The sequence below is a fragment of the Indicator indicator genome, chromosome Z, assembly GCF_027791375.1.
Source record: "Indicator indicator isolate 239-I01 chromosome Z, UM_Iind_1.1, whole genome shotgun sequence".
Taxonomy (NCBI): domain Eukaryota; kingdom Metazoa; phylum Chordata; class Aves; order Piciformes; family Indicatoridae; genus Indicator; species Indicator indicator.
The window spans coordinates 47,834,578-47,858,816 of NC_072053.1; the positions used below are offsets into that span (position 1 = coordinate 47,834,578).

Here is a 24,239-nt window from a genome sequence, read left to right on the forward strand (position 1 = left end):
ATGGCAGAACATTTTTCAGATTGATGGTATCTTTCTCTTACACAGAAAGATGTGTATTTTTGTTGATTTGTCACTAAACCATCAGAGTTTGTCAGTGGGATTAACTATTTCATATATTCACATAGCACCTTCTGAATAGAATGCAAAGGAGAACTCTACTTACTTTCCGTTCCAGTAGTTCTTTAACAAACCTGAAAAAAATGTGGAGAAAATCTGTTATAAATCTGTCATCAAAAACACATCTACTTAGATTCTATACTAAGCATTTCAGACATAGACCAAATTTTTACACAAAGTTAGGCTGGATTCTCAGATGAAATAAAAAGCAGCAACACAATGAAGTCAGGAAAGTTACAACAAATTATGCTGGTTGGGAATTTGACCTTGAATATGCAGAATTTTTTCATTTGGAATAGCTAACATCAGATATGCTGTACTTATTCTGAGTTCTCATTGAAAACCAAATACACATTAAATTAACAGAAAACATAATTATAAAATCCAGCTGGAACACATTTAAATTTGCCTGTCTATGAATTTGAATTACAGCATAAAATACCTTCCATTATTCAAAATCCTATTTTTAAAAGATGCAATATTTCATACCCCACAGCAGTTGCATATGTCCTCATTCACTTAATGGACCCTTGATTTTCTGGAAATGCTTATATTAATGTTAGCGTATAGACAACCTACCTTATGGAAAAATCAGTATAGATTTACTTGCTTTGTCAAATTAAAGAAGTTACCTCAGGTACCTCCACAAAATAAAAAAACCACTAAGCATTTGATATGGATAATGCAGATGAGCAAATAAAACTTCCCCTGATTTTGCAGGGAAAAAAATATTTGAAAAAGTCATATGCACAGTGTATGAAAATAATTTCCAAAAGCCAGTTTGAGATGGGTTCTGAACAGAATCTCTGTGAATTTTTATGTTATAGTTTGTATTCTGAAAAACCTTTAATTGTAACAGATGTTGAATAAAATGTGACAAATATCCTCAGATGGAAGGGAAAATAATGCTGGAGGGTAGATTCACAACACTGAGGCTGGTGTTAGATCACTGTCTGGAATTAAAAGGCTTAAGCTCAACTTCCAAAATGACCAAAGAAATTTCCGCTCACTGTTGTCCCCAGACAGCTGTTTCACATTCTTTGCAAAGCACCAGCATTATTTTTCGAACTGAAATATCCTTCTCAAAATTCCCTGTGCTTTGTTGGTTTGTGTACTTCTCTATGAGGAAGGAAGCTCAGGCCCAAACCACTGTCATCTGTAGAAGAACCGATTTGAACATGAGTCTTCCTCTTTCCAGATGACAACTACCAGTATCACACAATGTGTCCTAGATTTCAGTTCCCCAACTTTTTATTCAAACATCTTTGCAGAAGGGTAGATTCAAATTCTTGACTTGAATCTAAATTTAATATAAGAAACACTTGAAACTGTATATTACATCCTTGCATACAATATAAACATTTCTTGAGGTTAACTGCAATGAACTGCAAATCAGTGTAATACTTTCTGTGACAGTGTGACAAATCACATTTCTCAGGTTCTTTAAAAGAAAATAATAATAAAAAAAAGATGGTTGCCCTCCTCAGGAAACTGCTTTTTCACTCTTCTTCGACTGTACTGCTGCAAAAGAGGCCTGATGAGGAAGTGCTCCTGATCCATGCTAACAAGGACAGAGCTCTCTTCTCAAAACACTTGTAGCACACTCTCACCCAAAGCTGAGAAACGTTTGTTAATAACACAAGTGCATGAGAAAAGAGTAGAAGGCATGAGACAGTATTTAAAGTAAAGCTGTTTAGATCATTGTGAAATTTAGAAAATATCAGAATTAGAAATTCTGCCATTTTCAGGCCTATTCATCAAGGCTCACACTTTATTACAAAAAAAATGGACATTTACATGAAGGAAAACTAATGTTAGTAGAGTGCCAGTGACTAAAACATGCTAGTGCATGTTTTTAAAATGTCCTTGAATATAAACACCATTAGAAATTCGTGATAATTTCTAACTTTTACTGTTACTTTTCTTGCATGACTTGCAAACATAATCTGACAACTTCACCTAAATGCCATATTAGTGTTATGCATTGTCTCTTTCAGCATGGTAACTGAAACATTTATACATGTAAATAAATAGCCCTGTAAGAAAAGTTGCATATCTGCTTGAGCGTTATCTGAGCACAGATGTGAAAGACAACAGAACCCTAAGAGAGCAGGCTGTCATACTTCAGTCTCAGGTCCCCTCCCATTGCCTTGATATGATTCTCCTTCATTCTCTCATCTGCAAGTGAGAAATTTCACCAGAGGAGAGAAGAACCATAGCATGTTTAAAATTAGGTAAATGAAAGCTAACTCCTACAACCTGAACACAATTTTATCCTAAATGGAGGAAGAAAATAGCTCTGTAGTTAATGGCGGCACAGGAACTGATTGCCATCCCACCAGATCATGTCTGGTCACATCACCTCCACACATGGAGCTGTAAGGTGAAAAGAAGAGGCAGAAACAAGCCTATAGTACACACATATGTTTTTCAAACCCTAGAACTGTAACTTCTCTCTTTCTTTGGAAGAGCTATAGAGAAAAAGGCCTGGGGTGCAGAGCAACTGGCTATACAGGAATTGCCAGAACTGTATGAAACAATATTGTCAAAAGAAAAAAAACCTGTTTCTAATAAAATTATGCCTGCAGTTCTTAGACAATTTCATGTTCACTTTCCAGATGTATCAAAAGGTCTTATTTCTAAAGGTTGCACCATCAGTTTAATCACCTTACCTTTCTGTCTCTTGAACAGAGTCATCAGTAATCTCTTTGTATTGTGGCACACTGTCATTCATATCCATGCAGACTTTTCCAACAAATGCTCGTTGACCAAATTTATCTGTTGAGAAGCATAAAAGTATAAAACTCATAATCACCAGTTCTCAAAACTGCTATCAAAGCCTGTACTGAAATCAAAACACCAAAGTCTACCACAGCCACCTTCATTTAAGATGAAGAGAATTTACGCTCTTGTCTCTAAGTTGGGACCATCCATGTGACCTTTAAGGAAAGAGAGGGGAAATAAAGAATTAAATAGGAGATCTCTTCTTTTACAGTAGTATCCAACTTTATAAATGTTATAACTGAGGACTAGATCACTGTAGTTTAACCACAACCTGAACTCTTCATGGTACTATATGAACAAGACTGTGAAGTAGAGGATGAGAAAAAAAAGCATCAAAACAGAATAGCTGTATTAGATAATTACTCTGAGCTGAGAAAAGGCACAAAGGTCTCAGTGAATCTTCTCTCCGTAAGAGAAAGTCATGAGGTTCCTAACATGCCTTCTACATGCAGCTGGATGGAGAAAATTAACGAGAGCTACTTCTAGCCTCTTCTTGAGATTAATTCATGTTAGGACTCCGAACTCATGTGTAAGACTTAAAAGGAATGCATATAATAGTAAATTCTAAGCTTTACCTCTTTTGTCTACTTATACGTCTGAGTTATTGAATACAATAGCTTAAAGGGTTTAGTTTTTTTGACTAAATCAGACAGACTAAGTGATTTTTGGTGGAAACTGAGATTCTGATTAAACTGTTCTGCTTTGGGAGCTGGCTGAGCCTTGAGCAATCCCGCAAGAATCACAGTTTCGAATAGCAAGCATTTTGAACAGTGAAGAGAAGGGAAGGATAAGATCCTGACATAACTGCCACTGTTCTGGTTTTGGAGTGTGTGTGGAGACCTCTTATGTCCATTCTAAGCTGAAACTTTAGAGTATCAGGAAATGAATGCACTGACTCCATTTAATCCTCAAATAGCAAAAAAAAAACCAGAAACAATAGGGAGCTGAAGAGCAACTCCAGCAGACCTAATTCAAGCTCAATCAGCAGCTGATTTGGGAATGAAGAGACTCGCAGAAACAACAGTAGGGGAGAGGCAGTTAAGTGTACAAGGGTAACTAAGGTAGAATTATGAGACACAGTATGACAGACACAGATATAATGAATGAAAGCATATTATTAGAAAGACAGATGCCTAGCTAGTCTAAATGTCCTAAACTCTGTTTCCTTCCACTAATATAGTCTGCACAGTCAGTGTCTTTCCAAACTGTTAGTCTTACCTATAATGTCAGCAAGTAGAAGAGAAGTATCTGTGTAAATTGTTGCAAAGTAGCAAGCTGTAGTCGTGCCATTCTTTAGAGTGCGTCTCTATAAAAAGAAATCTATTTCAGCTGTCTGGGAAAAAAATATAGTCAAGCTGCCAAAATGCAGAACAGGCAGTCTGATTTCAAACTGCAAGAACATTTAGTTATTGTGAAATTGTTCAATAAAATGGGAAGGTAAAAACATAGATTTCTCATTTCATAATTTTTTTTTTAAGTTTGAGTGTTAATAAATATCAAAATTCCTCTTCCAAATCCATATAGGGTTTTAGCAATGGCTAAACACATAGAAACCATTCTGTATTTCCTTCACTCAAACTGGAAATAAATTCTGGTTTCTATTTAGAAATATAACCAACCAGTCATTTATGCTATTCCCTAGTTTTGAAAGGCTTTCCAATTTTCACAGTGAAGCACGGTTTACCTAAGGTTAGCAAAGCAAGGTTTTTGGAAAAAAGTAGTGGTTTTCATTTGGCCACCTGATGTGACCGGGAAAAATACCCAAGCCTTCATGTGACAATTCTGAGTTATCCCTGAATACAAGCTAACAAACTTCAAGACAAAAGTAAACCGAGAACAACTTCTCAGAGGGTCTTTTAATTATTTATTTAATTATACTATTTCAAATTACAGGGAGGCTGGTACCTGTTCGTTGTACATTTGGAGGACATAACAGTAAATAAATGACATTTAAAGTTGCATTAAGTCATGATGAAATTTGTAGCTTCACTTATCTTGAGATTAATTTTACATGTTACATTGACAACACATCAAACATACAGGTATAAGTTACATTTTTGGACTCCGGCTATAATGTAATTTGAGAATTTTTTTTTTCAATGAGATCAAAGGCAGGACATGCAACACAACTTTACAGGTGGTGAAGCCAATCTCTGTCTTTTCCATACAATATTCAAATTAGGGCCAATATTTTAGAAGTATTAAATCATTCCTAAAATGAGTCTCACAAATAACAACGCCATTTGTCTTTATTAGCTTTTAAAACCCAGTATTCTTTAATTCTAGATTTCTAAAAACATTCTGTTTCAAAAACATCAATGTGAATAATTTACCTTTCTAAAACTCAAGCTAAATGTTCCAGCTAAAATGTGGCAAATTTCAAATGACTCATTTCATTTGCCAAGTATCAAAAGGATTTATTTGAAATATTTTTTTTAAAAAAAAAAAAAACTATTTTCATTACAAGTGCAAAGATAAACATGAAACAATGTCTGTTCCATGCAGTTTTAGTCCTAACAATTGAAGGTTATTATCAGCCCCAACACACAGTGCAGAGTAACTCTCATTCTACAGAATCTGGGGGTAAGGACATTTTCCTGATCTTGTTCTATTTGATACACGAGGGGAAAGCCTAACCTTTGTGTTGAAGCTCCTAAAAATGCCTTCCACCTCTCACTGGCAGTTCGTCTCCAGGTGATGTTATTAAACATCTTGCACAGTAAGCATTTCTGCTGTGCTGATGCCACTCAATGTAAACTGATGGAGACAGTAACAGTGTATTTATGCACACAGTTGGAAGGTGAGATCACTTTTACATTTTTATTAGCTAAAGGCTTATGTGCTCATCACTGAAGTTTATGACAAAGGTGTTGCTATATTTTTTTCATTAAGCAGATGGCAGAAAGTATTTTTTTTCTTTCAATTTGTGTAGCAAGGACAGAATAGTTATTTATATCAGTCACTATGCTGTTATTTTGACAACACGTTGCCACAGTTTTAGACAAATGCAAGGCAACTTATGGTAGTCAAACTATTTAATTTGTGCAGATATTTCAGTCCACATATCAAATGATACATTTCAGTTATAAGACAGCATCAGTACTCTGCAATGTGACCTAGCTGCTTATGGTTCATCAAGTGGATTTTATATTGCTCAGAACCAGTCTAGCTCGAATACAGTCTTGCTCTTTGTGCCACAATACCACTGATAGATTTGATCTAAAAACCCACTGAAAACATTAGTGCTACAAGGACTTCACCTGTAGAAATATCTTCCTGAAGTACTCAAAACCACCCCAAATTCGTTGCCTTTCTTTGCAGAAAAGAAAATGTATTCTGGTTGGGGTTTGGAGGGGGGGGGGGGTGTGGTTCTTGTTTTGGTTTTGGGGGGGGGGGGGGGGCGGTTTTTGTTTTTTTACCATGCTTGGTTATTTCTGCATGAAGGTTGTCAGCACGTGCTGGCTATCCCAGCTGAGAGTGTTCTTAAGTGTTGGTCACTGTACTCAGATATCAGAAAAGATGATAAACAAGTTCGTGGTTAACCATATGATCAAATGTACAGTCTTACCAGCAACAACACAACAAGACTAGAACTAGTATGGAAAAATTTGGCTGACAATTAAAACAGTGGCTATATGGTGGCTACCCGGTTTTCATGACATTGAAACACATTCTACTATTTTTACTGATCTTCTAAAAACACATGTATTTCACAAATATGAATGTTGTCATGTAGGTAAATGACATTTACAGGACTTACAACAACTCTGGTATACACCTCTTCTGCAAAATCACTGTCTTTGTATTTGGCTTCCGTTGGGAATGTGTAGGTAGTCAGCCATTGCAAAAGAGGTAGATCTACTCTTGTACCAGCAAATGAATACTGAGGAGCATGAATGTGTGTATCAACCATTCCTGGGATGAAGAATTCACTAAGGAAAAAAAAATTATGAGAGTCAAAATTGTCACAAAACACTTCACAGTAAGTGGCTTTGCTTTAAACAGTATATTTGAGCAAGATCCACCAGAATAAATGGCAAGTACAGATTAATCTTCCTTTTTCATTATCAGCCTATCAACTCCTACTGTACCTCTACCCATATTCCTTTTATGGTATAAAACAGTTGAATAATAACTTTTACCCAGATTTATATAAAACTGAGAGAAATGCAATTTAAAAGCAAGATTAATCTATTTAATATTTAGCCTGATTAAATTCCAACAAATAAAGTCAAACTACACAATAACTAAAATTATTCCACCATAGAATGCACCTGAAAAAGTGAATCCATGTGGTCAGTCTTCCTTCTAGTATAGATGTATTTGGAGTGCCTTTAGCTTCCAGACCACTGTATTTACAAAATTGTAACTTTCTACAGCCTACATTTTCACTACATGAGAGATTCAATCGATCACTTTCAATGTTTAATGGAGGACCAGCCACTGTGACTACAAATGCAGGCACAGAAAATAGTGAAAAAACCCCAAACCTCTGCACAATCTCTTGACAGGAAAGGCATATTTATAATGGAACTGTAATATTAATGGTTGTCATGTAATGTTCATGCAATCACAGGGATGCATATATCAACCTTATCAGAACATTGCTATAATTATTTCATTTTGTGCAGGAATTCAATACAGTATAAAACTACTCTCACTCCTTTCCCCTTCTCCCTCACTACTGGATGAACAGTGAGTTTGTTTCTCCGTAGTTACCCTTCTTCCTGTTTTCCTGCATGTTAGATATGCTCAGAGATCTTAATCTGATCCATATTCCCAGCACCTTCCATTTTCCTCAGGCTGTTTCAAGTAAAGAAAACATCTGATGACTCATATATTCTGCATGATTAGCTTCCAACATATCACAGGTTTTTTTAAAGCTGAACACTGAAACAATGCTGCAGCTCTAGACTGTAAGCCACAAGTTGTTTACGGTTGTGCTACTACATGGAGCACATAGCTGGTGTAATCTAAAACTGTTTCACTTCACCTGAAAGTAGTCACTGGCTAAAGGGAAAATAAATACTCTGGCTGCAACACAGTTACAAATCTAACACTGTGTTTTGAAGGTTTGAATCTCTTAATGTTGTTAGTTTTTTCATTAGGGAGTGTGTCTGTGTCTGTGTGTTCTGGTTTGAGCCAGAACAGAAGGAATTCTGTTCAGCGATTTTATACTTTTCAGCTCAGTCTCTTCTAAGTGACAGCACTTTCTGAACTTACAGCATTATTTTCACAGACAATGTCTGCTTCTGGTAATGATAAAGCTTGATGTTTCTAATTAGTACCAAGGTTTGCTGGTATGCACACCAAGGTGACTGCTAAGTCTTAAGTACTATATTGAGTGAGTACAGTAAAAGATCACACTTGCAGAGAGAAGACAGGACAGATGACCTTCAACTGACCAACAAGGTACTCCATTCTATGTACATCGTATTCAGTATAAGGCTGAGTGATCACAAGGGTCAAGCTCTCTTATTCAATGGCCAGCCTTCAAGCAGGGCTCTGTGCATTCTGCCTTCAATCCCAGTCTGTGGATTCCCAAGTCCAGTTAAGGAATCGAGTTTCTGAATTTGGTTCTCATCTGCCACTGAGACCCGTCTGGGACATCCCCAATGCCTGCCCCACGGCATCAGTGTTGAGATAATTTTATCAGGAGGGTTGGATTCAATATATTGCATATATGCATATATATGCATATATATTGAATATCAATATATATCAATATATATATGCAATATATATATTGCATATATATGCATATTGCATATATGATGCAATATATTGAATTTTGCATATATTTCAGTTTATTGTTATTATTTTCATTAAAGTAGTTTTAGTTTTCTAATTTGTCTTTTTTCCTTATTCCCTTTCTCTTCCCTTTGAGAAGGGAGAGGGGTTAATGGAGTGCATCTGTCACTCACTTAGTGGCCAGCACAGCCCCTTACATCTGCAGCATTACTTACAGTTACTAAGACTAGAGTTTAGAGTCAGGCACAGCAAAATGCATACACAACGTAATCTCAAAAAAAAAAAAAAAAAAAAAAGCCATTTACTTCTGTAAGCACAGAACAGGTCACGTATGAAAACTAAACACAGCATTGTTTTCCCCTGCAGTGTAAATCACTGAGCATAATTCAGCCATAGCTGCAGTTCCAAACCAAGGAATGGAAAAAGCACACAGACTGTCTACCCTCCAAGTGCCATCCAGGACACAGGCAGCTCTTGGGTCAAAAGCCCTCACAGAGCTGAAAGGGAATTTAACACACGAGACTGGGTTTAATGTGCTCCCTGCCAAAACGTATTCACAGAGACTTGCATTACTTAACTCAGAGAATAAACTGCGTTTGTTGAAATTAATCTAAACAAAACACGTACTGGTTACTCAGTTCTCTTATGTCAGACGTTTTGAACCCCCATTTCTTAGCTAATTCCTCTTGCTGCTCAGTTTGTTCCAAAAACACAATCTAAAGGAAAGAAAACATAGTTAGACACTTTAAACCTGGATTCCTTTTTATGAAGGCAAGATGAGTCATACCTTAAAACAGATTTTACACACATACTATGAGGCGATAGATTTGCATTGGAATGCTTGTTCTTCCTGACCATGAAGCATGACTTTGAAAGACATACTCACAATCCAATGAATAACCAGACCCCCTTTGCAACTTGTAAGAAAGCAATTAGTTTGCTCTGAAGTAATACATGAGCAGAACCTCACAGATCCACTGACATTCCTGTCACATAGCACCAGTACTGCTGGCAGTACAGCTGTTCATTGTGGAGGTGTGCAACAGCCTTATGGGAATGCAGTTACAGTACTCAAAACATAACGGGCCAAATTAATTGCTTTGCTTAGGACTAACTGGCACTGAGCTAAGTACTTTCTGATTTTCTGCTTGTGTCATTAATGTTGGGGGCTTTTTTTATTTTTTAAGTGCCTGAGAAAAGAAATTGAGGAGGAAACGCGAATTATCTTTTCATTTTCCAAAAGAAACTAAAAGCATGCCTAAGATCTTTGTTTATTTCAAATATTTCGAATAAACTACAACCTGGAGCCTAACTCAGTCCTATCTGACTGAGGACACTGACTTTACCACTGCTGAATTTCTGTTGTCAAGTCAGAGTTTCAGCACACTTTTTTATCTTTATATTCCATCGTATTTTATTCTCCAGTTTTACTCTTGGTAGCTGAATTCTCAACTCTTTAATTCTCCAATCTGGCAATTACAGGCACAATAACTCGGCAACAAACAGAGTGGGGAATATTGAAACTGTGATGCCTGCCACAGGTTCCAGGTGGAATCTAGGTTTCTGCAAGACATGAAAAAGTGCCACCTTCCCAGGCTAAGGACTACCTATCTTGGGCTTTCGGGAATTCTTTCCAAAACACAGTTTCTGCCGAAAGCCAGGCCATGGTCTTCTAATTTCCTTGGTATAAGAGCTCACTCCTCTAAGTTTAAGGAAGTAATTTTACTGCTTTCAGCATCCTTCTACTCACATGAAGATTCACACATTGAGGGTCTGTATCAACCTCAAGACAGCGGTTTCTAACGCAGCAATTTAAAAATATGTAAAGGTAGGATCAGACTTATAAAAAAAGCAATAGGAAGGAAGTTAAAGGGAAGATCAAGAGGACTAAAAGAGCATGTGTATGACGTTACCTTTGGCATTTTCTAATTTATACAGACTAAAATAAGCCAAGGCAGCTAAATTGTAGACAAGATGTTTGTGGCTGCCTATTCGTTTAAAAGTAGATATGGCTTATATGATTTACAATGTCTAGAGAGCAGATGTTTACAAATTTTAGTCATGAAGAAGCCTTCTAAAATCATACTATATAAATAAAAACCACACCAGCAAAACCTGCAAGAATACTGGAGTCCATTAATACTTCACATGAAGTATCTCTCTCTTTTTAAAGACAAATATAGCCAGCCTAATTAGCTCTATATATATCTGCAGAGGGCTTAGAATAGAAAACTACTGAAATTTCTCATGAGCAATAAACAAAATGTCTCTCAAATGCTGAAGTCAAAATGGATGCAGAATGAGTAATGTTAGAACTGCTGGAGGGGAAAAAAAAAAAGGAAAGAGAGAGAAACATTATGCAACACCAGATGGTAAATTCTGGAAACAGGCGTTGCCATGGAAAAGAAGTGGCTATTATATACTCTTAGGGTGCAGACAAATAAAACACTTCTATTACAGAAGAATTAAGAAAATATGTTTCAAGGGACCTAGACACAGGAAATCAAGCTTAAACATTAACCTGGTCTATTATTGTCCAATGCAGCTGTGGATGAATCAGCAAGACATCTATATCCTTCTCAAACAAAATTTTCAACAGAACTCCTTGGTCATCCAAGAGGTGTTCCCTGTTGCTTTAGGATACATTTGCTCTGGCCATCTTTCTAACGCTGAATGCTCTAAGGTCTTCAAGGTGCCATGCTTGGACATTTGCTTGAGTATTTGCTTGTACAGTCAAAGTAACCAATCTGGTGCACTGGTTGGGTCTTCACACATGACAGCAGCATTTTCCTTGCTAAAGCTTCCTTTTCATCTACAGGCAAAGAACAGCGTTGACATTCTACCAGTGGCTTTTACCAGCCAAGTACTGAGATATTCAGTGGGGCTCTGGGGAGTGTTTCTGCAATGTAGGTTGCATGCTCCTCCTATCCATTGGAGAACATGGACCCAGCATGGACTCACACTGGAGAACAGGACCTAGCTATTCACAAAAGCCGATGTGTTCACCTTGTCAGAGACCAAACAAGATTTCCCCATTACGGAGGCAGTAACATTAGGAAAGAGAAAGATATCTATTTACTCAAACTTAATTCTTTGGGATAATATTCAAACAGTTTGGATATAAACTGAGACAATAAAGGTGAGCAGTTTTCTAACTACCATGTCCTTTTTGAAAATTCAAGTCTTCCATGACTCTAGTGGAAGTTCTGTGTGAGGTTAAATTGCAAGTAATAGGCTAAATGTTACCAAAACTAACTGTATCAAACCCTAGAATATAAAAATACTGGGAATTTGTATAAAAAAGAGAAAAAAAGTCAAGTCCTTGTTACTATAATCTGGTGGAGATTTTATTTTTGGATGACAGTATTTTACTTGAAAATATACTTTTTAAAAAACAAGTTAATGGGGTTGTGCCAATATGTGCAAGGAAAACAATATCCAGTGAATCATTGGCACTAGGAGAAGGGAAGAGAGTGACTGAAAGATGTCGTAGTTTTAGACTATGCCTTTAAAATTTTTCAAAGATTTTGAGCAGAAATTAGTAAAAATGTAAATAACACTATTGGGTGTAAAAAGGAAAATAATTATTATTCTAAAAATTTCCATTGGAGGGATATCTCCCATAAGATTTGGTTCCCAAAATGATTTTCTCTTCTCTTCTTGCTTCTTCGCAAGACGGAGGAGATACTAACAGGCTTTGCTGACCTTGACTTCATCATTTTGTCTAGTATTAACTTTCTCTGCTTCTCTGTTTTCCCTTTTGTACAGGGGGGGTAAGGGGAAGGCAGGGAGGTAGCTTCCCTGGTCTTTTGGCCAGGGAGGGTTCCGTGTGCTGTTTTATTAATTGTAAATACCTGTAAATATTGTAAATACTGTATAGTTGTACATATTCATTGCATTCCATTGTAGATTGTAGTTTTGCTCGTAAATACAGCTTCATTTGCTTCCAAAATGAGCTAGTCTGGTAAAGTTAATGTTGGGGGGGGAAGGGGTGGGGGGGCGGATTTTCAACCCATCACAAAAGCACACATCCTTACAAATAGTTTAATAAGATACCTATTCTTCAAGAAAGGTCGGGATGCTGATGATCCAGAACCTGCCACAAGAAATTGGAATGGGATATGAGTTTCAGCCTCCTGCACCTGAGTTACATAAACAAAACTCTTTTTTTGTTTGGCTTCATTGTTTTTCAGTTGACACCAACCAGTACACAGTTGTGTAAGTTCATACACCACAATACAATTTCTTGTTGACTTTGCCATGCCTTGCACCAGACTCAAGAGCTGTAAGAGGGCTTGAAACAGACCCTCATGGACGTATAGGAACAGAGAAAATAAACACTGCAAGTAGCTCAGAGCATGCTTTGCAGATTTCAAATGCTACTGAAATCTGATACAAAATCACAGAATGAACCAGGTTGGAAAAGACCTTTGAGATCATCAAGTCCAACCTATCACCCCACACCATCTAATCAACTAAACCATGGCACTAAGTGCCTCATCCAGCCTTATTTTAACACTGCCAGGGACGGTGACTTCGGTGACTTCACCACCTCCCTGGGCAGCCCATTCCAATGGCCAATCACTCTTTCTGTGAAGATTTCTTCCTAACAGCCAGCCTAACCTCCCCTGGTGCAGCTTGAATCTGTGTCCTCTCGTCACTGGTTGCCTGGGAGAAGAGACCAACCCACACCTGGCTACAACCATCCTTCAGGTAGTTGTAGAAAGCAACAAGGTCATCCCTGAGGCTCCTCTTCTCCAGGCTAAACAACCCCAGCTCCCTCAACTGCTCCCCATAGGGCTTGTGCTTGTGTCGGTGTGAGCTGAAATTCCGCCCCCCCCCCCCCCCCAACCGACAATAACCAGGCTAGCCCAGTCTGGAAGCAAATGAAGGCTGTATTTATAAGCAGAGAAATGCAATGAATATGTACAAATATATAAAATTCACAACATTTACAAATAAATACAATCAACAAAAAAGCACAAACGATCTCCCTTTGCTTCCCCCCAAGGGGACCCTCCCAAAGGGGCCTCCATCTCCCAGAAGCTTCTCCCCCAGACCCCCCTGGACAGAGAAGCAGAGTTAGTTAGAGCAGAAAGCTGTTAACTTAGCTGCCAACGTCAGTACGTGTTATCTTCAGCCAGAAGAGAAGAAGAAGAAACAGCAGCCAGACAGCCCAGCAACTGCCCCCACTGCCGAACGCAGAATGTGCAGAGTGCCCACTTTGTTTTGGGTAATAGTTCTTAAACATTTCTATCTCTCCAATGGAAGTGTTTAGAACAATCGTTATTTTGCTTTCTTACACCCAATAGTGACTTATTTACATTCTTTCACTTTCTCTGTTCTGAACTTTGCAAGGAAAAATTAAAAAGACAGTTTCAAACCATCACAGTGCTCCAGACCCCTCACACTGAAGCCAGTTGTTCAGCAGCAAGAGAACTACGTTTTAAAATTATATACAGGGTATCTATGTATGTTATTGAGACTGTAAGAAATTGCCACTCTACTTACATAACATGCACTGTGAAACAGAGTTTCAGCTGCAATACTAAGGGAATGATTCAGCTTCCTTGCCAGAACTGGTCCTGCACTATTGGTTAAGTGCCATGCTCATTTTGAGCTTGGCTTGTACCACTAATATGCCAACACCATCACCTTTCTAACTCTGTATGGATATATGCCATGTTTTCTCTTGTGACACGAGATAAAAATGCTGCACTCAGAAGGCTGTGATTGAGTACTGCAATTTCTCACAATCATTATTTTGATACACAGAGAATTAAAAACCGGTTTGCGAAACTGAAAGGAAACTGAAAGCATGGCTGGTCCCCGTGCGCTGCTTGTTTGGAAACATTTAGCACGCTTCAAGAACAGATTTAGGGTCCCCTGTCCACTCGTGTCAATCATTATCTCCAGAGCCATCCCAGTTATCGCCATTATCCTGCAAGCATGAAATCCCTTCTCCTAGGCTCCTTCCTTTTGTCGACAGACACCGTGTACTTCGAGTCAGAAAATTTTCCAATTTCTTCCTTAGAGACCCCCGAGGACGGCTCTGCCCCTTGCCACTGCCGGTCGGAGATCGGGACCGAAAAGAATCATTTTCGCCCTGAGCCAGGGGTGCACTGGGGGCGAGCCGGACACCTGTAGACCACCGTGCCTGTGGCAAGAGGGGAGCGGCTCGGGACGGTAGCTCGGGCACTCCCCGCGCCTCCCTCACACACTTCCCCAACAGTCCGAACCAGCCGCCCCTGCAACAGCCCTTCCCTCGCCCCCCATGCTCACCACCCCGCTGTCGTCCACCCCCAGCAGGTGTCCGTGGAGGACCTCCATGGGCGCGGAGGAGCTGGAGTGTACGAAGGTTCCCCTGAAGACGTAGGCGAGCGGCGGGCGCTGTGGGGAGCCCATGGCGGCGGCGGGCGGGCTGGCGGCCGCCGACGGTGCTCGCTTTGCCGCGATGGAGGTGGCTGGGCGCTGTCACCCTGCGGGCTGCCGCCCCTCGGTGTCTCCCGCTGCCGGAGGCGGCTTCCTGGAGCTGTCACCATTTCTCCACCCCCTGGTCATTTGTCTTCGGGGAGTGGTTTCGACGAAGGCTGGGCTGCCCCCTCCCCCGACGCCACAGAGCGGTAAGTGTCCGCGGGCGGCCCGGACGTAACTGAGGTGCGCGGGGTACCCCTCTGTCCCAAACCTCAGCCTCCCCCACAACCTGGACCCTCTCTACCCATTCAGGGATGGGTTTTCCGCTGTCTTAGAGGTGTAACAGCCTGGAACAAAGGCCGATGGGTTTTGAGGACCCAGTTAACTGTCTGGTAAGCGGTGAGAGATCTGGCAAATAACTTTTGCACCCAGCGTGCAGGTTGTAACCACTTACAAAGTTTAATTTACAGGCTGAGTTTGTAAGCTCTGTGCCTGGAGCGCTAGGAAACTTACTGGACGTTTTCAGAGGAATAGATCTGATTTTGAAATATTATAAGCTTTAATTTTAAGATGGCAGTTACTGCTTCATTCCCCCTTTTCTGTGGTACTCAGTGCTCCAAGATGAATTGCCTGTGCCGTCTCCTCAATCCCCAGCCTTTGTACTGAAAATTAATAGTGTATAGGAAGAGAAAATAGATGCCAGCCAAAGTACTAGATCTACCAGAAGAAAGAAGCCAAATGCCTCATTCAGTGGGATGGCAAAAGCTACAACAGCATCAGAAAATGAAGGGGAGAGAAAAAATTAATTTTGCTGACCCAGAGAACTGCACTTCCAGGACTATATTCTGCTCCAACAACCTAAGTCACGTACTAAGAGGATTACTAGTGAGATACTGGGATAGGACTTCATGGGGCCAGAATGATGTCCATCAAGGATAACACCAGGAGTGTCTTCTGACTTTCCAATTGAAGACGCCTTTCTTTGTCAGAGTTGCCACGTGATGAATGAACTTGGCACCAAGAGCACTGACACAGTCATTCTCAAAGCTGGATTGCAAAATTTGTCATTTCATAGTTTACCTTTAAAAGACCTTTGTACTTCTCACTGTGCTGATACTATAAAAATGTGTAGCAGATTATCTTACCCACAAACACTCCAGTGTTGAGAGGAGAGAAAGATATGGTGGAAAAGCACAGAATTAATTTCATTTTAGCCTGATAGGCAGGTCACCAGCCTTTATCCTGCCTGCTTTGCATAAGAATGCTTCAGCTTGCTGTGAAGGATGTTTAAAAACTAGTGGACTTTCTGCTGCCAACTGAATTATCTTAACTGAATTTTGCTATCAGGTTAAGTCATAGTGTCCAAAATAAAATCAATATGTGAAAGTGACTCTTAAATGCTGATATATGCAGTTTCTTGTGAGATGTTTGTGTAGTTTAAGAATACTTTCAATGAGATAAAATGGCTTTTTTAAAGACACATTGAAAGTTTTTACTGTATTTCTAACATCTTTGATATGAGAGGCTAGCAAAAGAAAAAAAAAAAAAAAACCAAAAAAAGTAAAATGGTCTCGCAGATTAATGAAGTTGGGAGAAGAAACTGGCATGAAGATCTTTCATGAAGTTCAGTTTGCTTACAACTGTGTAACACTTCTGACTTTCTTGAACTGGAGTGTTAAAAGTATTTTTAAATAGTGTTGGAAGTCTTTTAGATCAGTACTTGCAATAGTTTTCTTATAAAGGTGATTCTCATAAAGGTGTTTCTCAGGGTACTACTGTGCTTACTAGGACTGCAGTTGAAATGAGCTGTATTCCAAGCTGTGACCTCAGGTCAGGAAATCTTTCTTCTACTGTATGAAGGTTAAGGGATGAGGGAGTAGAACTGAGAAACTGAGAGACCAAGCCCTGCAGAGGTAAGCTCTCTTACTCCTGTGAACAGAGGAGTGAAACTCACTTCCCCCAGTCATAGCTACAACACTTGTCTCTGCGCTCCTGGCAGCAGCTACCTGAATTTTCCACTGTATGCTTCCCTCACCAGTATACTGGCCTAGGTATCTGTGGCATTATTTAAATCAGGCTACATAGCTTTTGACTTCAAATTCTGAAATTTTTTACTGGCTGCTACCCAGATACACATACACTGCTGTGCCAAGTAATACTTAGCAGAGCTGTGCAGTAATTTCTGAGAAACCCCTTGGTTGGATTTGGTGGGGATGTGGGCATCTGTTGCTTAAACCCTGGTTATCAGTTAAACATTTCAGGGATTTTCTCCAGTTACCTTTCCATAGGAGGTAATAATTAATCCAGTCAGTATTTATACTTCACAAGAAAACCAAAACCACTGAGTTTCTCCATTTAGCCCATTTAGGAAGTGATGTCAGTAACATGCAGTCTTAATGATAAACACCGTAAGTAAAATAAATTGCCATAAATGGGTTCCAAGCACTCTGAGGTTGTATAATTTCACTGTTAAAATAACTAGAGTTGTCTTCTGCTTTTTCTAGTTGTCATATGGGAGAGCATGGGAGACCCAGAAGAGGACTTGTGGAAGAACAGTTGACACCCATTCCCTTCTCCCAGACACTTTTTGGTTATGTTGCACATACACAACATGGCTCAAGATGAGGCACTGGCCAACTGTGAAAAAAATCAGTCATTCTTCCAAAATACTGTAGCAGGGTTACATCAAGATATGTTTAGTTTTACTAGGATACAATGGGCTAGGCAATTCACTTACTGTTGTGACTGGTTCACATTTTTTTTTTTTTTTTTTTTGGCAAAATGACCGAGGATCTGGAGTGAGAAACTTACAAATTACAAAATCTTTTGTTTGAATAGCGTTTTAAAGTAAATCAGAATGTGAAAAACTCCTTGAAGTCTTCATACATGGATTAACAACTTTACATTAAAGTACATAATCACTGTACTTTGGTTTACTGCTGCTAAAAAGAAAGTCTGTCTCAGCATTCTGTAACTCTTCAAACTCTCTTTGTCTTCTAAATCATTGTCTTCTAGTCAGTTACAAGAGTGAGTCTTCAGGCTGTCCTGAAGCCAAACAGCTTCAGGAGTAGAAGAATAATCAGTCAATGTACTTCTATGAGAACAGGGACAGATTTCAACAGGATTAGAGTGTCTTCACTCTCATTACTTTGCCTTTATGAACATTTTTCCACTTGGTATACTATACAAAGCAAGAAGTCAATGCCTTCTTTCAAAGTGTTAGGGCACTTAAGCTGATCCTGCAGCTTCTGAGAAACATAGGAAAAAAACTAACTTGTTTCTCTCCCCACACTTTCAAAAAAAGGCTGATGGGGCACATGACACGAAACAAAGGCTCCTATCATCAGGACTCTGCTGAGGTAAATGAATGTTCTTACTAGATTTTATGGTAAAATTGTACCTTATATTTTATTTGTAGCATAACAACTAAGTAAATGGAAAGAAAAATATCACTCATTTATCTCTGCCATTGAATGATTTTTGCTGTAAAAGAAAGTGCAGTTTATGCAGCAAATACTTGGGATTATCTAGAAAAAGAAAGTGAAGCATCATACTTACCTACTCTCAAGTGTGAAATTAAGTTGGGAGCTGGAGTTAGAATCATAGAATCATAGAATCAGTCAGGGTTGGAAGAGACCACAAGGATCATCTAGTTCCAACCCCCCTGCCATGGGCAGGGACACCTCACACTAGATCAGGCTGGCCAGAGCCTCATCCAGCCTGGCCTTAAACACCTCCAGGCATGGGGCCTCAACCACCTCCCTGGACAACCCATTCCAGGCTCTCACCACTCTCATGGGGAAGAACTTCTTCCTCATGTCCAGCCTGAATCTCCCCACTTCCAGCTTTAGTCCATTCCCCCTAGTCCTGTCACTACCTGATAGCCTAAAAAGTCCCTCCCCAGCTTTCTTGTAGGCCCCCTTCAGATACTGGAAGGCCACAATAAGGTCACCTCAGAGCCTTCTTTTCTCCAGACTGAACAACCCCAGCTCTTTCAGTCTGTCCTCATAGGAGAGGTGCTCCAGCCCTCTGATCATCCTGGTGGCCTTCTCTGGACACGTTCCAGCATGTCCATATCCCTCTTGTAATAGGGGCTCCAGAACTGGATGCAGTACTCCATGTGGGGTCTCACCAGAGCAGACTAGAGGGGGAGAATCACCTCCCTTGACCTGCTGGCCACACTTCTCCAGATGCAGACCAGGATCTGGTTGGCTTTCTGGGCTGCAAGTGCACATTGACAGCTCATGTTGAGCTTCTCATCCACCAGCACCCCCAAGTCCCTCTCCTCAGGGCTGCTCTCCAGCCAGTCATTGCCCAGCCTGGATGTGTGCTTGGGATTGCCTTGACCCAGATGCAGGACCCTGCACTTGGTGTTGCTGAACCTCATGAGGTTGGCTTGTGCCCACCTCTCCAGCCTGTCAAGGTCCCTCTGGATGCCATCCCTTCCCTCCAGCATGTCTGCTGCACCACACAGCTTGGTGTCATCAGCAAACTTGCTGAGGGTGCACTCAATGCCACTGTCCATGTCACAGACAAAGATGTTGAACAAGACTGGTCCCAGGACTGACCCCTGAGGGACTCCACTTGTCCCTGGCCTCCACAGGGACATGGAGCCATTGACAGCCACTCTTTGGGTGTGGCCATCAAGCCAGTTCTTTATCCATCTCGTGGTCCACCCATCAAACTCCTGTGTCACCAGTTTGGAGACCAGGATGTGGTGTGGGACAGTGTCAAAGGCTTTGCTCAGGTCCAGGTAAATGACATCAGTTGCTCTCCCCTCATCTATTAATGTTGTGACCTTGTCACAGAAGGCCACCAGGTTTGTCAGGCAGGATTTGCTCTTGGTGAAGCCATGCTGACTGTACCCAATCACCTCTTCACTATTCTTCTGTCTCAGTAGTGCCTCCAGGAAGATCTGCTCCATGATCTTATCGGGCAGAGAGGTGAGACTGACTGGCCTGTAGTTCCCTGGTTCTTCCTTCTTGCCCTTTTTGAAAATGGGAGTAATGTTTCCCCTTTTCCAGTCAGTGGGGACTTCCCCAGACTGCCAGGACTTTTGGAATATAATAGAGAAGGGTTTAGCAACCTCATCTGCCAGTTCTCTCAGTACCTGTGGGTGTATCCCATTGGGTCCCATGGACTTGAACACTATCAGGTTCTTCAGGTGATCACGAACCTGATCTTCACTTATGATGGGCAGTTCTTCCTTTTGGTTCTTGCCATTAGCTCCCATGACTATTCCAGGAGTGTGGCTGGAGGCCCTTGCAGTGAAGACTGAGGTAAAGAAGACATTGAGAACCTCAGCCTTTTCCAGGTCACTTGTGACCATTTCACCTGTTTCCTTTCTGAGGGGGCCCACACCTTCCCTAGTCTTCTTTTTACCATTAATATACCCATAGAAATTCTTAGTGTTCCCTTTAACCTCCCTGGCTAGATTCAATTCAAACTGTGCTTTGGCTTTCCTAACCAGGTCTCTTGCTGCTTGGGCAGCTTCCTTATATACCCCCATTCCAGCTGTCCTTTCCTCCACTCCTTGTAGTTTCCTTTTAAGTGACAGTGTGTCCAGCAGCTCCTTGCTCGTCCAGGCAGGCCTCCTAGCATTCTTCCCTGCTTTCCTCTTTGTTGCTATACATTGCTCCTGGACACAGAGGAGGTGGTCCTTGAATACTGACCAGCTGTCCTGGGCCCCTCTTCCCTCTAGGGCTTTGTCCCACAACACTTTGGCCAGCAGATCCCTGAAGTGATCAAAATCTGCATGCCTAAAGTCTAGGGTTGTAAGCTTAGAATACATCCTCCTGGCTGCCCTGAGGATCTTAAATTCAACTGCTTCATGGTCACTGCAGCCAAGGCTGTCTCTGAGCCTCACATTGGTTACCAGCCCTTCCCTGTTGGTGAGAACAAGGTCCAGCATAGCACCTTTTCTTGTTGGTTCCTCTACCATTTGGAGGAGGAAGTTGTCATCTATGCAATCCAGGAACATCCTGGATTGCTGGTGCCTTGCTGTGTTGTCCTTCCAGCAGATGTCAGGGTGGTTGAAATCCCCCATGAGGACCAGGGCTTGTGACCTGGAAGCTGCTTCTATTTGCCTGTGGAGGGCCTCATCTGCTTGGTTCTGCTGGTCAGGTGGCCTGTAGCAGACCCCTACAGTAACATCTCCTTCCCCTGTTTTGCCTTTAATTTTAACCCATACACTCTCAACCAACTTTTCATCCTTCCCCAGCTGGAGTTCCACTGATTGCAGCTGGTCACTGACATAGAGGGCAACACCTCCTCCTCTCCTTCCCTGCCTATCCTTCCTAAAGAGCTTGTACTCATCTATCTCTACATTCCAGTCATGGGTATCATCCCACCAAGTTTCAGTAATAGCCACTATGTCATGACATCCCAGCAGCACAGTGGCCCTTAATTCATCCTCTTTGTTGCCCAAGCTGTGTACATTTGCCTAGAGGCACTTCAGCTGGGCTGGCCCTGTCCTCCTCTTGTGCCAGCTCCCCTTGATTTCCACAGAATGTCCTGTGCATCATTTGTGGCTTGCCTCAGGGCAGCAAGTTGAGAGCCCTCACTAGCTCTCCATCCCTCTGCCTCTGGTGAGCTGCCCCTCTGTTTGTTACTGGCCAGCAGGAGACTATTAACCTCTTCCCCCTTCAAATCTAGTTTAAAGCCCTGTCAATGAGCCCTGCCAATTCCTGCCCCAGGATCCTTTTCCCCCTCTGGGACAAGTGCATCCCATTAGTTGTTTGCAGCTCTGGTGCCTTGTAAATGGAGCTGTGATTGTAGAACCCAAAGCCATGAACTGCCCTCTTGGCTCTTCCTATATATTCCCTTGTCCATCACTGACATTACGGTGATAGAGGAGAACACAACTTGTGCTCCTGATCTCTTTAGCAGTTGCCCTAAGGTTCTGAAATCTCTTTTAATTGATTATGATCCTCTCATTGATACATCATCACTACCCACCTGAAAGACCAGAAGTGGAGATTATGGAAATAGTCAATTTCCCTTACACAGTCTCTTACAGTTCTTAGTCTTTCCACCTCTTCTTTTAGTTCGGCCACCATGTTCATCAGATACTTGATCTGCTCACACCTAACACAGGTGTTTTTCCTGACATCCTCCATATTAAGTGCCAGGCTCGAGCACTCACTGCCGTTAATCCAGCAAAGGTCACCTCAAGCACTTCATTTTCCCCGAAATAATTGTATCATCAATATCTGTTTACAGTACATTTTTTTTCCCCAACTCCATTTAAAACTAAAAACTACACCACCCAAAAAGAGTAAGAATTAATACAATCACGATTTCATTTACCACTATGGATATTTACTCAGCAGGTCCTGGACAGAGTGTTCAGTCTTCTATTCTCAGGTCCACAAATGCTTATGAATGCAAGGCTCAGACACCTACAAGGAAACTTAGTGCTACCTTTTGTTGCTGTCCACCTCCAATAGATACCAATACTGGCATGAAATATCTCATTTGAAGTTAATACATGGTACTAGTTCAGTGATACATAAGTACCTGAAGTGCCGATTGGCTAAAGTTAGTTTTAAAACCGATACAGATTTTTTGTTTTACTGCCAAGGTTTGTTCCTAACTGGAATTGTAGTAAATAACCCAAAATTCTTAATCCAGGACATACTACATAAATATCAGTTAAACTTATCTCTCACTAGAAGTACAAGCATGAATGGGTGAAACTTCCAAGATTTTCTTGGCAAACTTGTTTTCGGTTTCCAGAAAACACACAGGATGAATCAGTGCATTTGCTAGACTTTAGCTCTGATCGTGTTAAGAGATCAGAACAGAGCAGAACTGGAGCGTCTGCTGTTTTTAACAAAAGTTTATAGGAAACAAATTAAATTGGGATTTGGTGTAGTCACCTGAGTCTTTTCACTGAGAAAACTATGTTTATAGTGAATGCAACACACGTAATAGAATGAGATCAGTTGATTTCTAATCATGGCATCCTCATAAACCGTTAAAAAGAAAAAAAAAAAAAAAGAAGTCTTGCAAGTCTTATTTTAATTAAGTTTCCTTTTTTTAAAAAAAAAAGCACTTACTGACTGAATTACAATGATATTAGTTATATGTTTAAACAGAATTCACTAATTTATTTATTCACAGGTACATAGGTTTATGGATTATCCTGGAATTGGCTCTGGAATTGGCAATGAATTTATTTCCATGATTGGTTGACAGAAACAGAGCAGATAGAATCAAATAAAACTTGTATCCCTTTGAATGACATCAATAAATAAGACGGGATCATTAAGCTGTTAGGGACACAGTCCCATACAACATCCTTGTCAGGAAAACAGAGAAATAATACATTTGATGGATGGAATATTATATGGTTAAGGAACTCGGCTGAATGACTACCTAGAGTTGCAATCAGGGTCTCAATGTCCAAATGAAGATCAATACCAAGTGGCTTCACTCAGAGGTCACTGGTGGGACCAGTACTGCTGAATATCTTTATTAATGGCATGAACAGCGGGGTTGAGTGCATCCTCAACAGGTTTGCAGAGGACACCAAGCTCAGTGGTGTAGTTGATATGCCAGAGGGAAAAGATGTCATCCAGTATGAACCTTGTGAAGTGCAACAAAACTAAGTGCAAGGTTCTGCATTTATATTGGGGCAATTACCTTCATCACTAAAGGCTGGATGATGAGTGCATTGAGAAGTGGATGATAAGGGAATTGAAAACAACCCTTCAGAGAAGAATTTGGGGGTACTGAATGTTGAAAAATTAAATCAGTGCAAGAAAGACATGGACATGTTCAAGCACATCCAGAGGAGGGCCACAAACATCATCAAAGGACAGAAACAGCTCTACTATGAAGAAAGAATGAAAGTGGGAGAATTGCTCTGCCTAGAGGAGACTCTAGTGTAGGCTTTATTGTGGTCTTTCAATATATATTCTTTCTTGTATGTATATTTTATGTCGGAGAATGGCTTGAATCCCAGGGACATGGTTCTGTGGAACAACTATTTGAGCAAAATGTGCAGGCCGTATTCCATTCTGTTGCTTACCGTTTGTAGATAGCTTTTATGCTGATACGGCAAGGTCACCATGCCCTTGTGGCTGTGCTTGCAGCTGTGTTGTTAGCTTACAGGATGAAACAAACAAAGAACGAGTTAGATAGAAGCTTGTGAAATGGCACGTAGACTT

The 24,239-nt window shown here is 40.6% G+C and overlaps 1 protein-coding gene across 1 annotated transcript in view; it reads right to left on the reverse strand.

The window, feature by feature from the left end:
* GDA (guanine deaminase) overlaps positions 1-15,072 on the reverse strand; it is a 29,064-nt gene extending 13,992 nt beyond the window's left edge. The window contains exons 1-6 of the mRNA XM_054397677.1: positions 14,935-15,072; positions 9,280-9,368; positions 6,662-6,833; positions 4,120-4,207; positions 2,790-2,895; positions 164-191 (exon numbers count right to left, since the gene is read on the reverse strand). Coding sequence (XP_054253652.1) covers positions 164-191; positions 2,790-2,895; positions 4,120-4,207; positions 6,662-6,833; positions 9,280-9,368; positions 14,935-15,057 — 606 coding nt within the window. The 5' untranslated portion in view covers positions 15,058-15,072. The remainder of the gene's footprint in view (positions 1-163; positions 192-2,789; positions 2,896-4,119; positions 4,208-6,661; positions 6,834-9,279; positions 9,369-14,934) is intronic.
* Between the last annotated feature and the right edge of the window lie 9,167 nt (positions 15,073-24,239).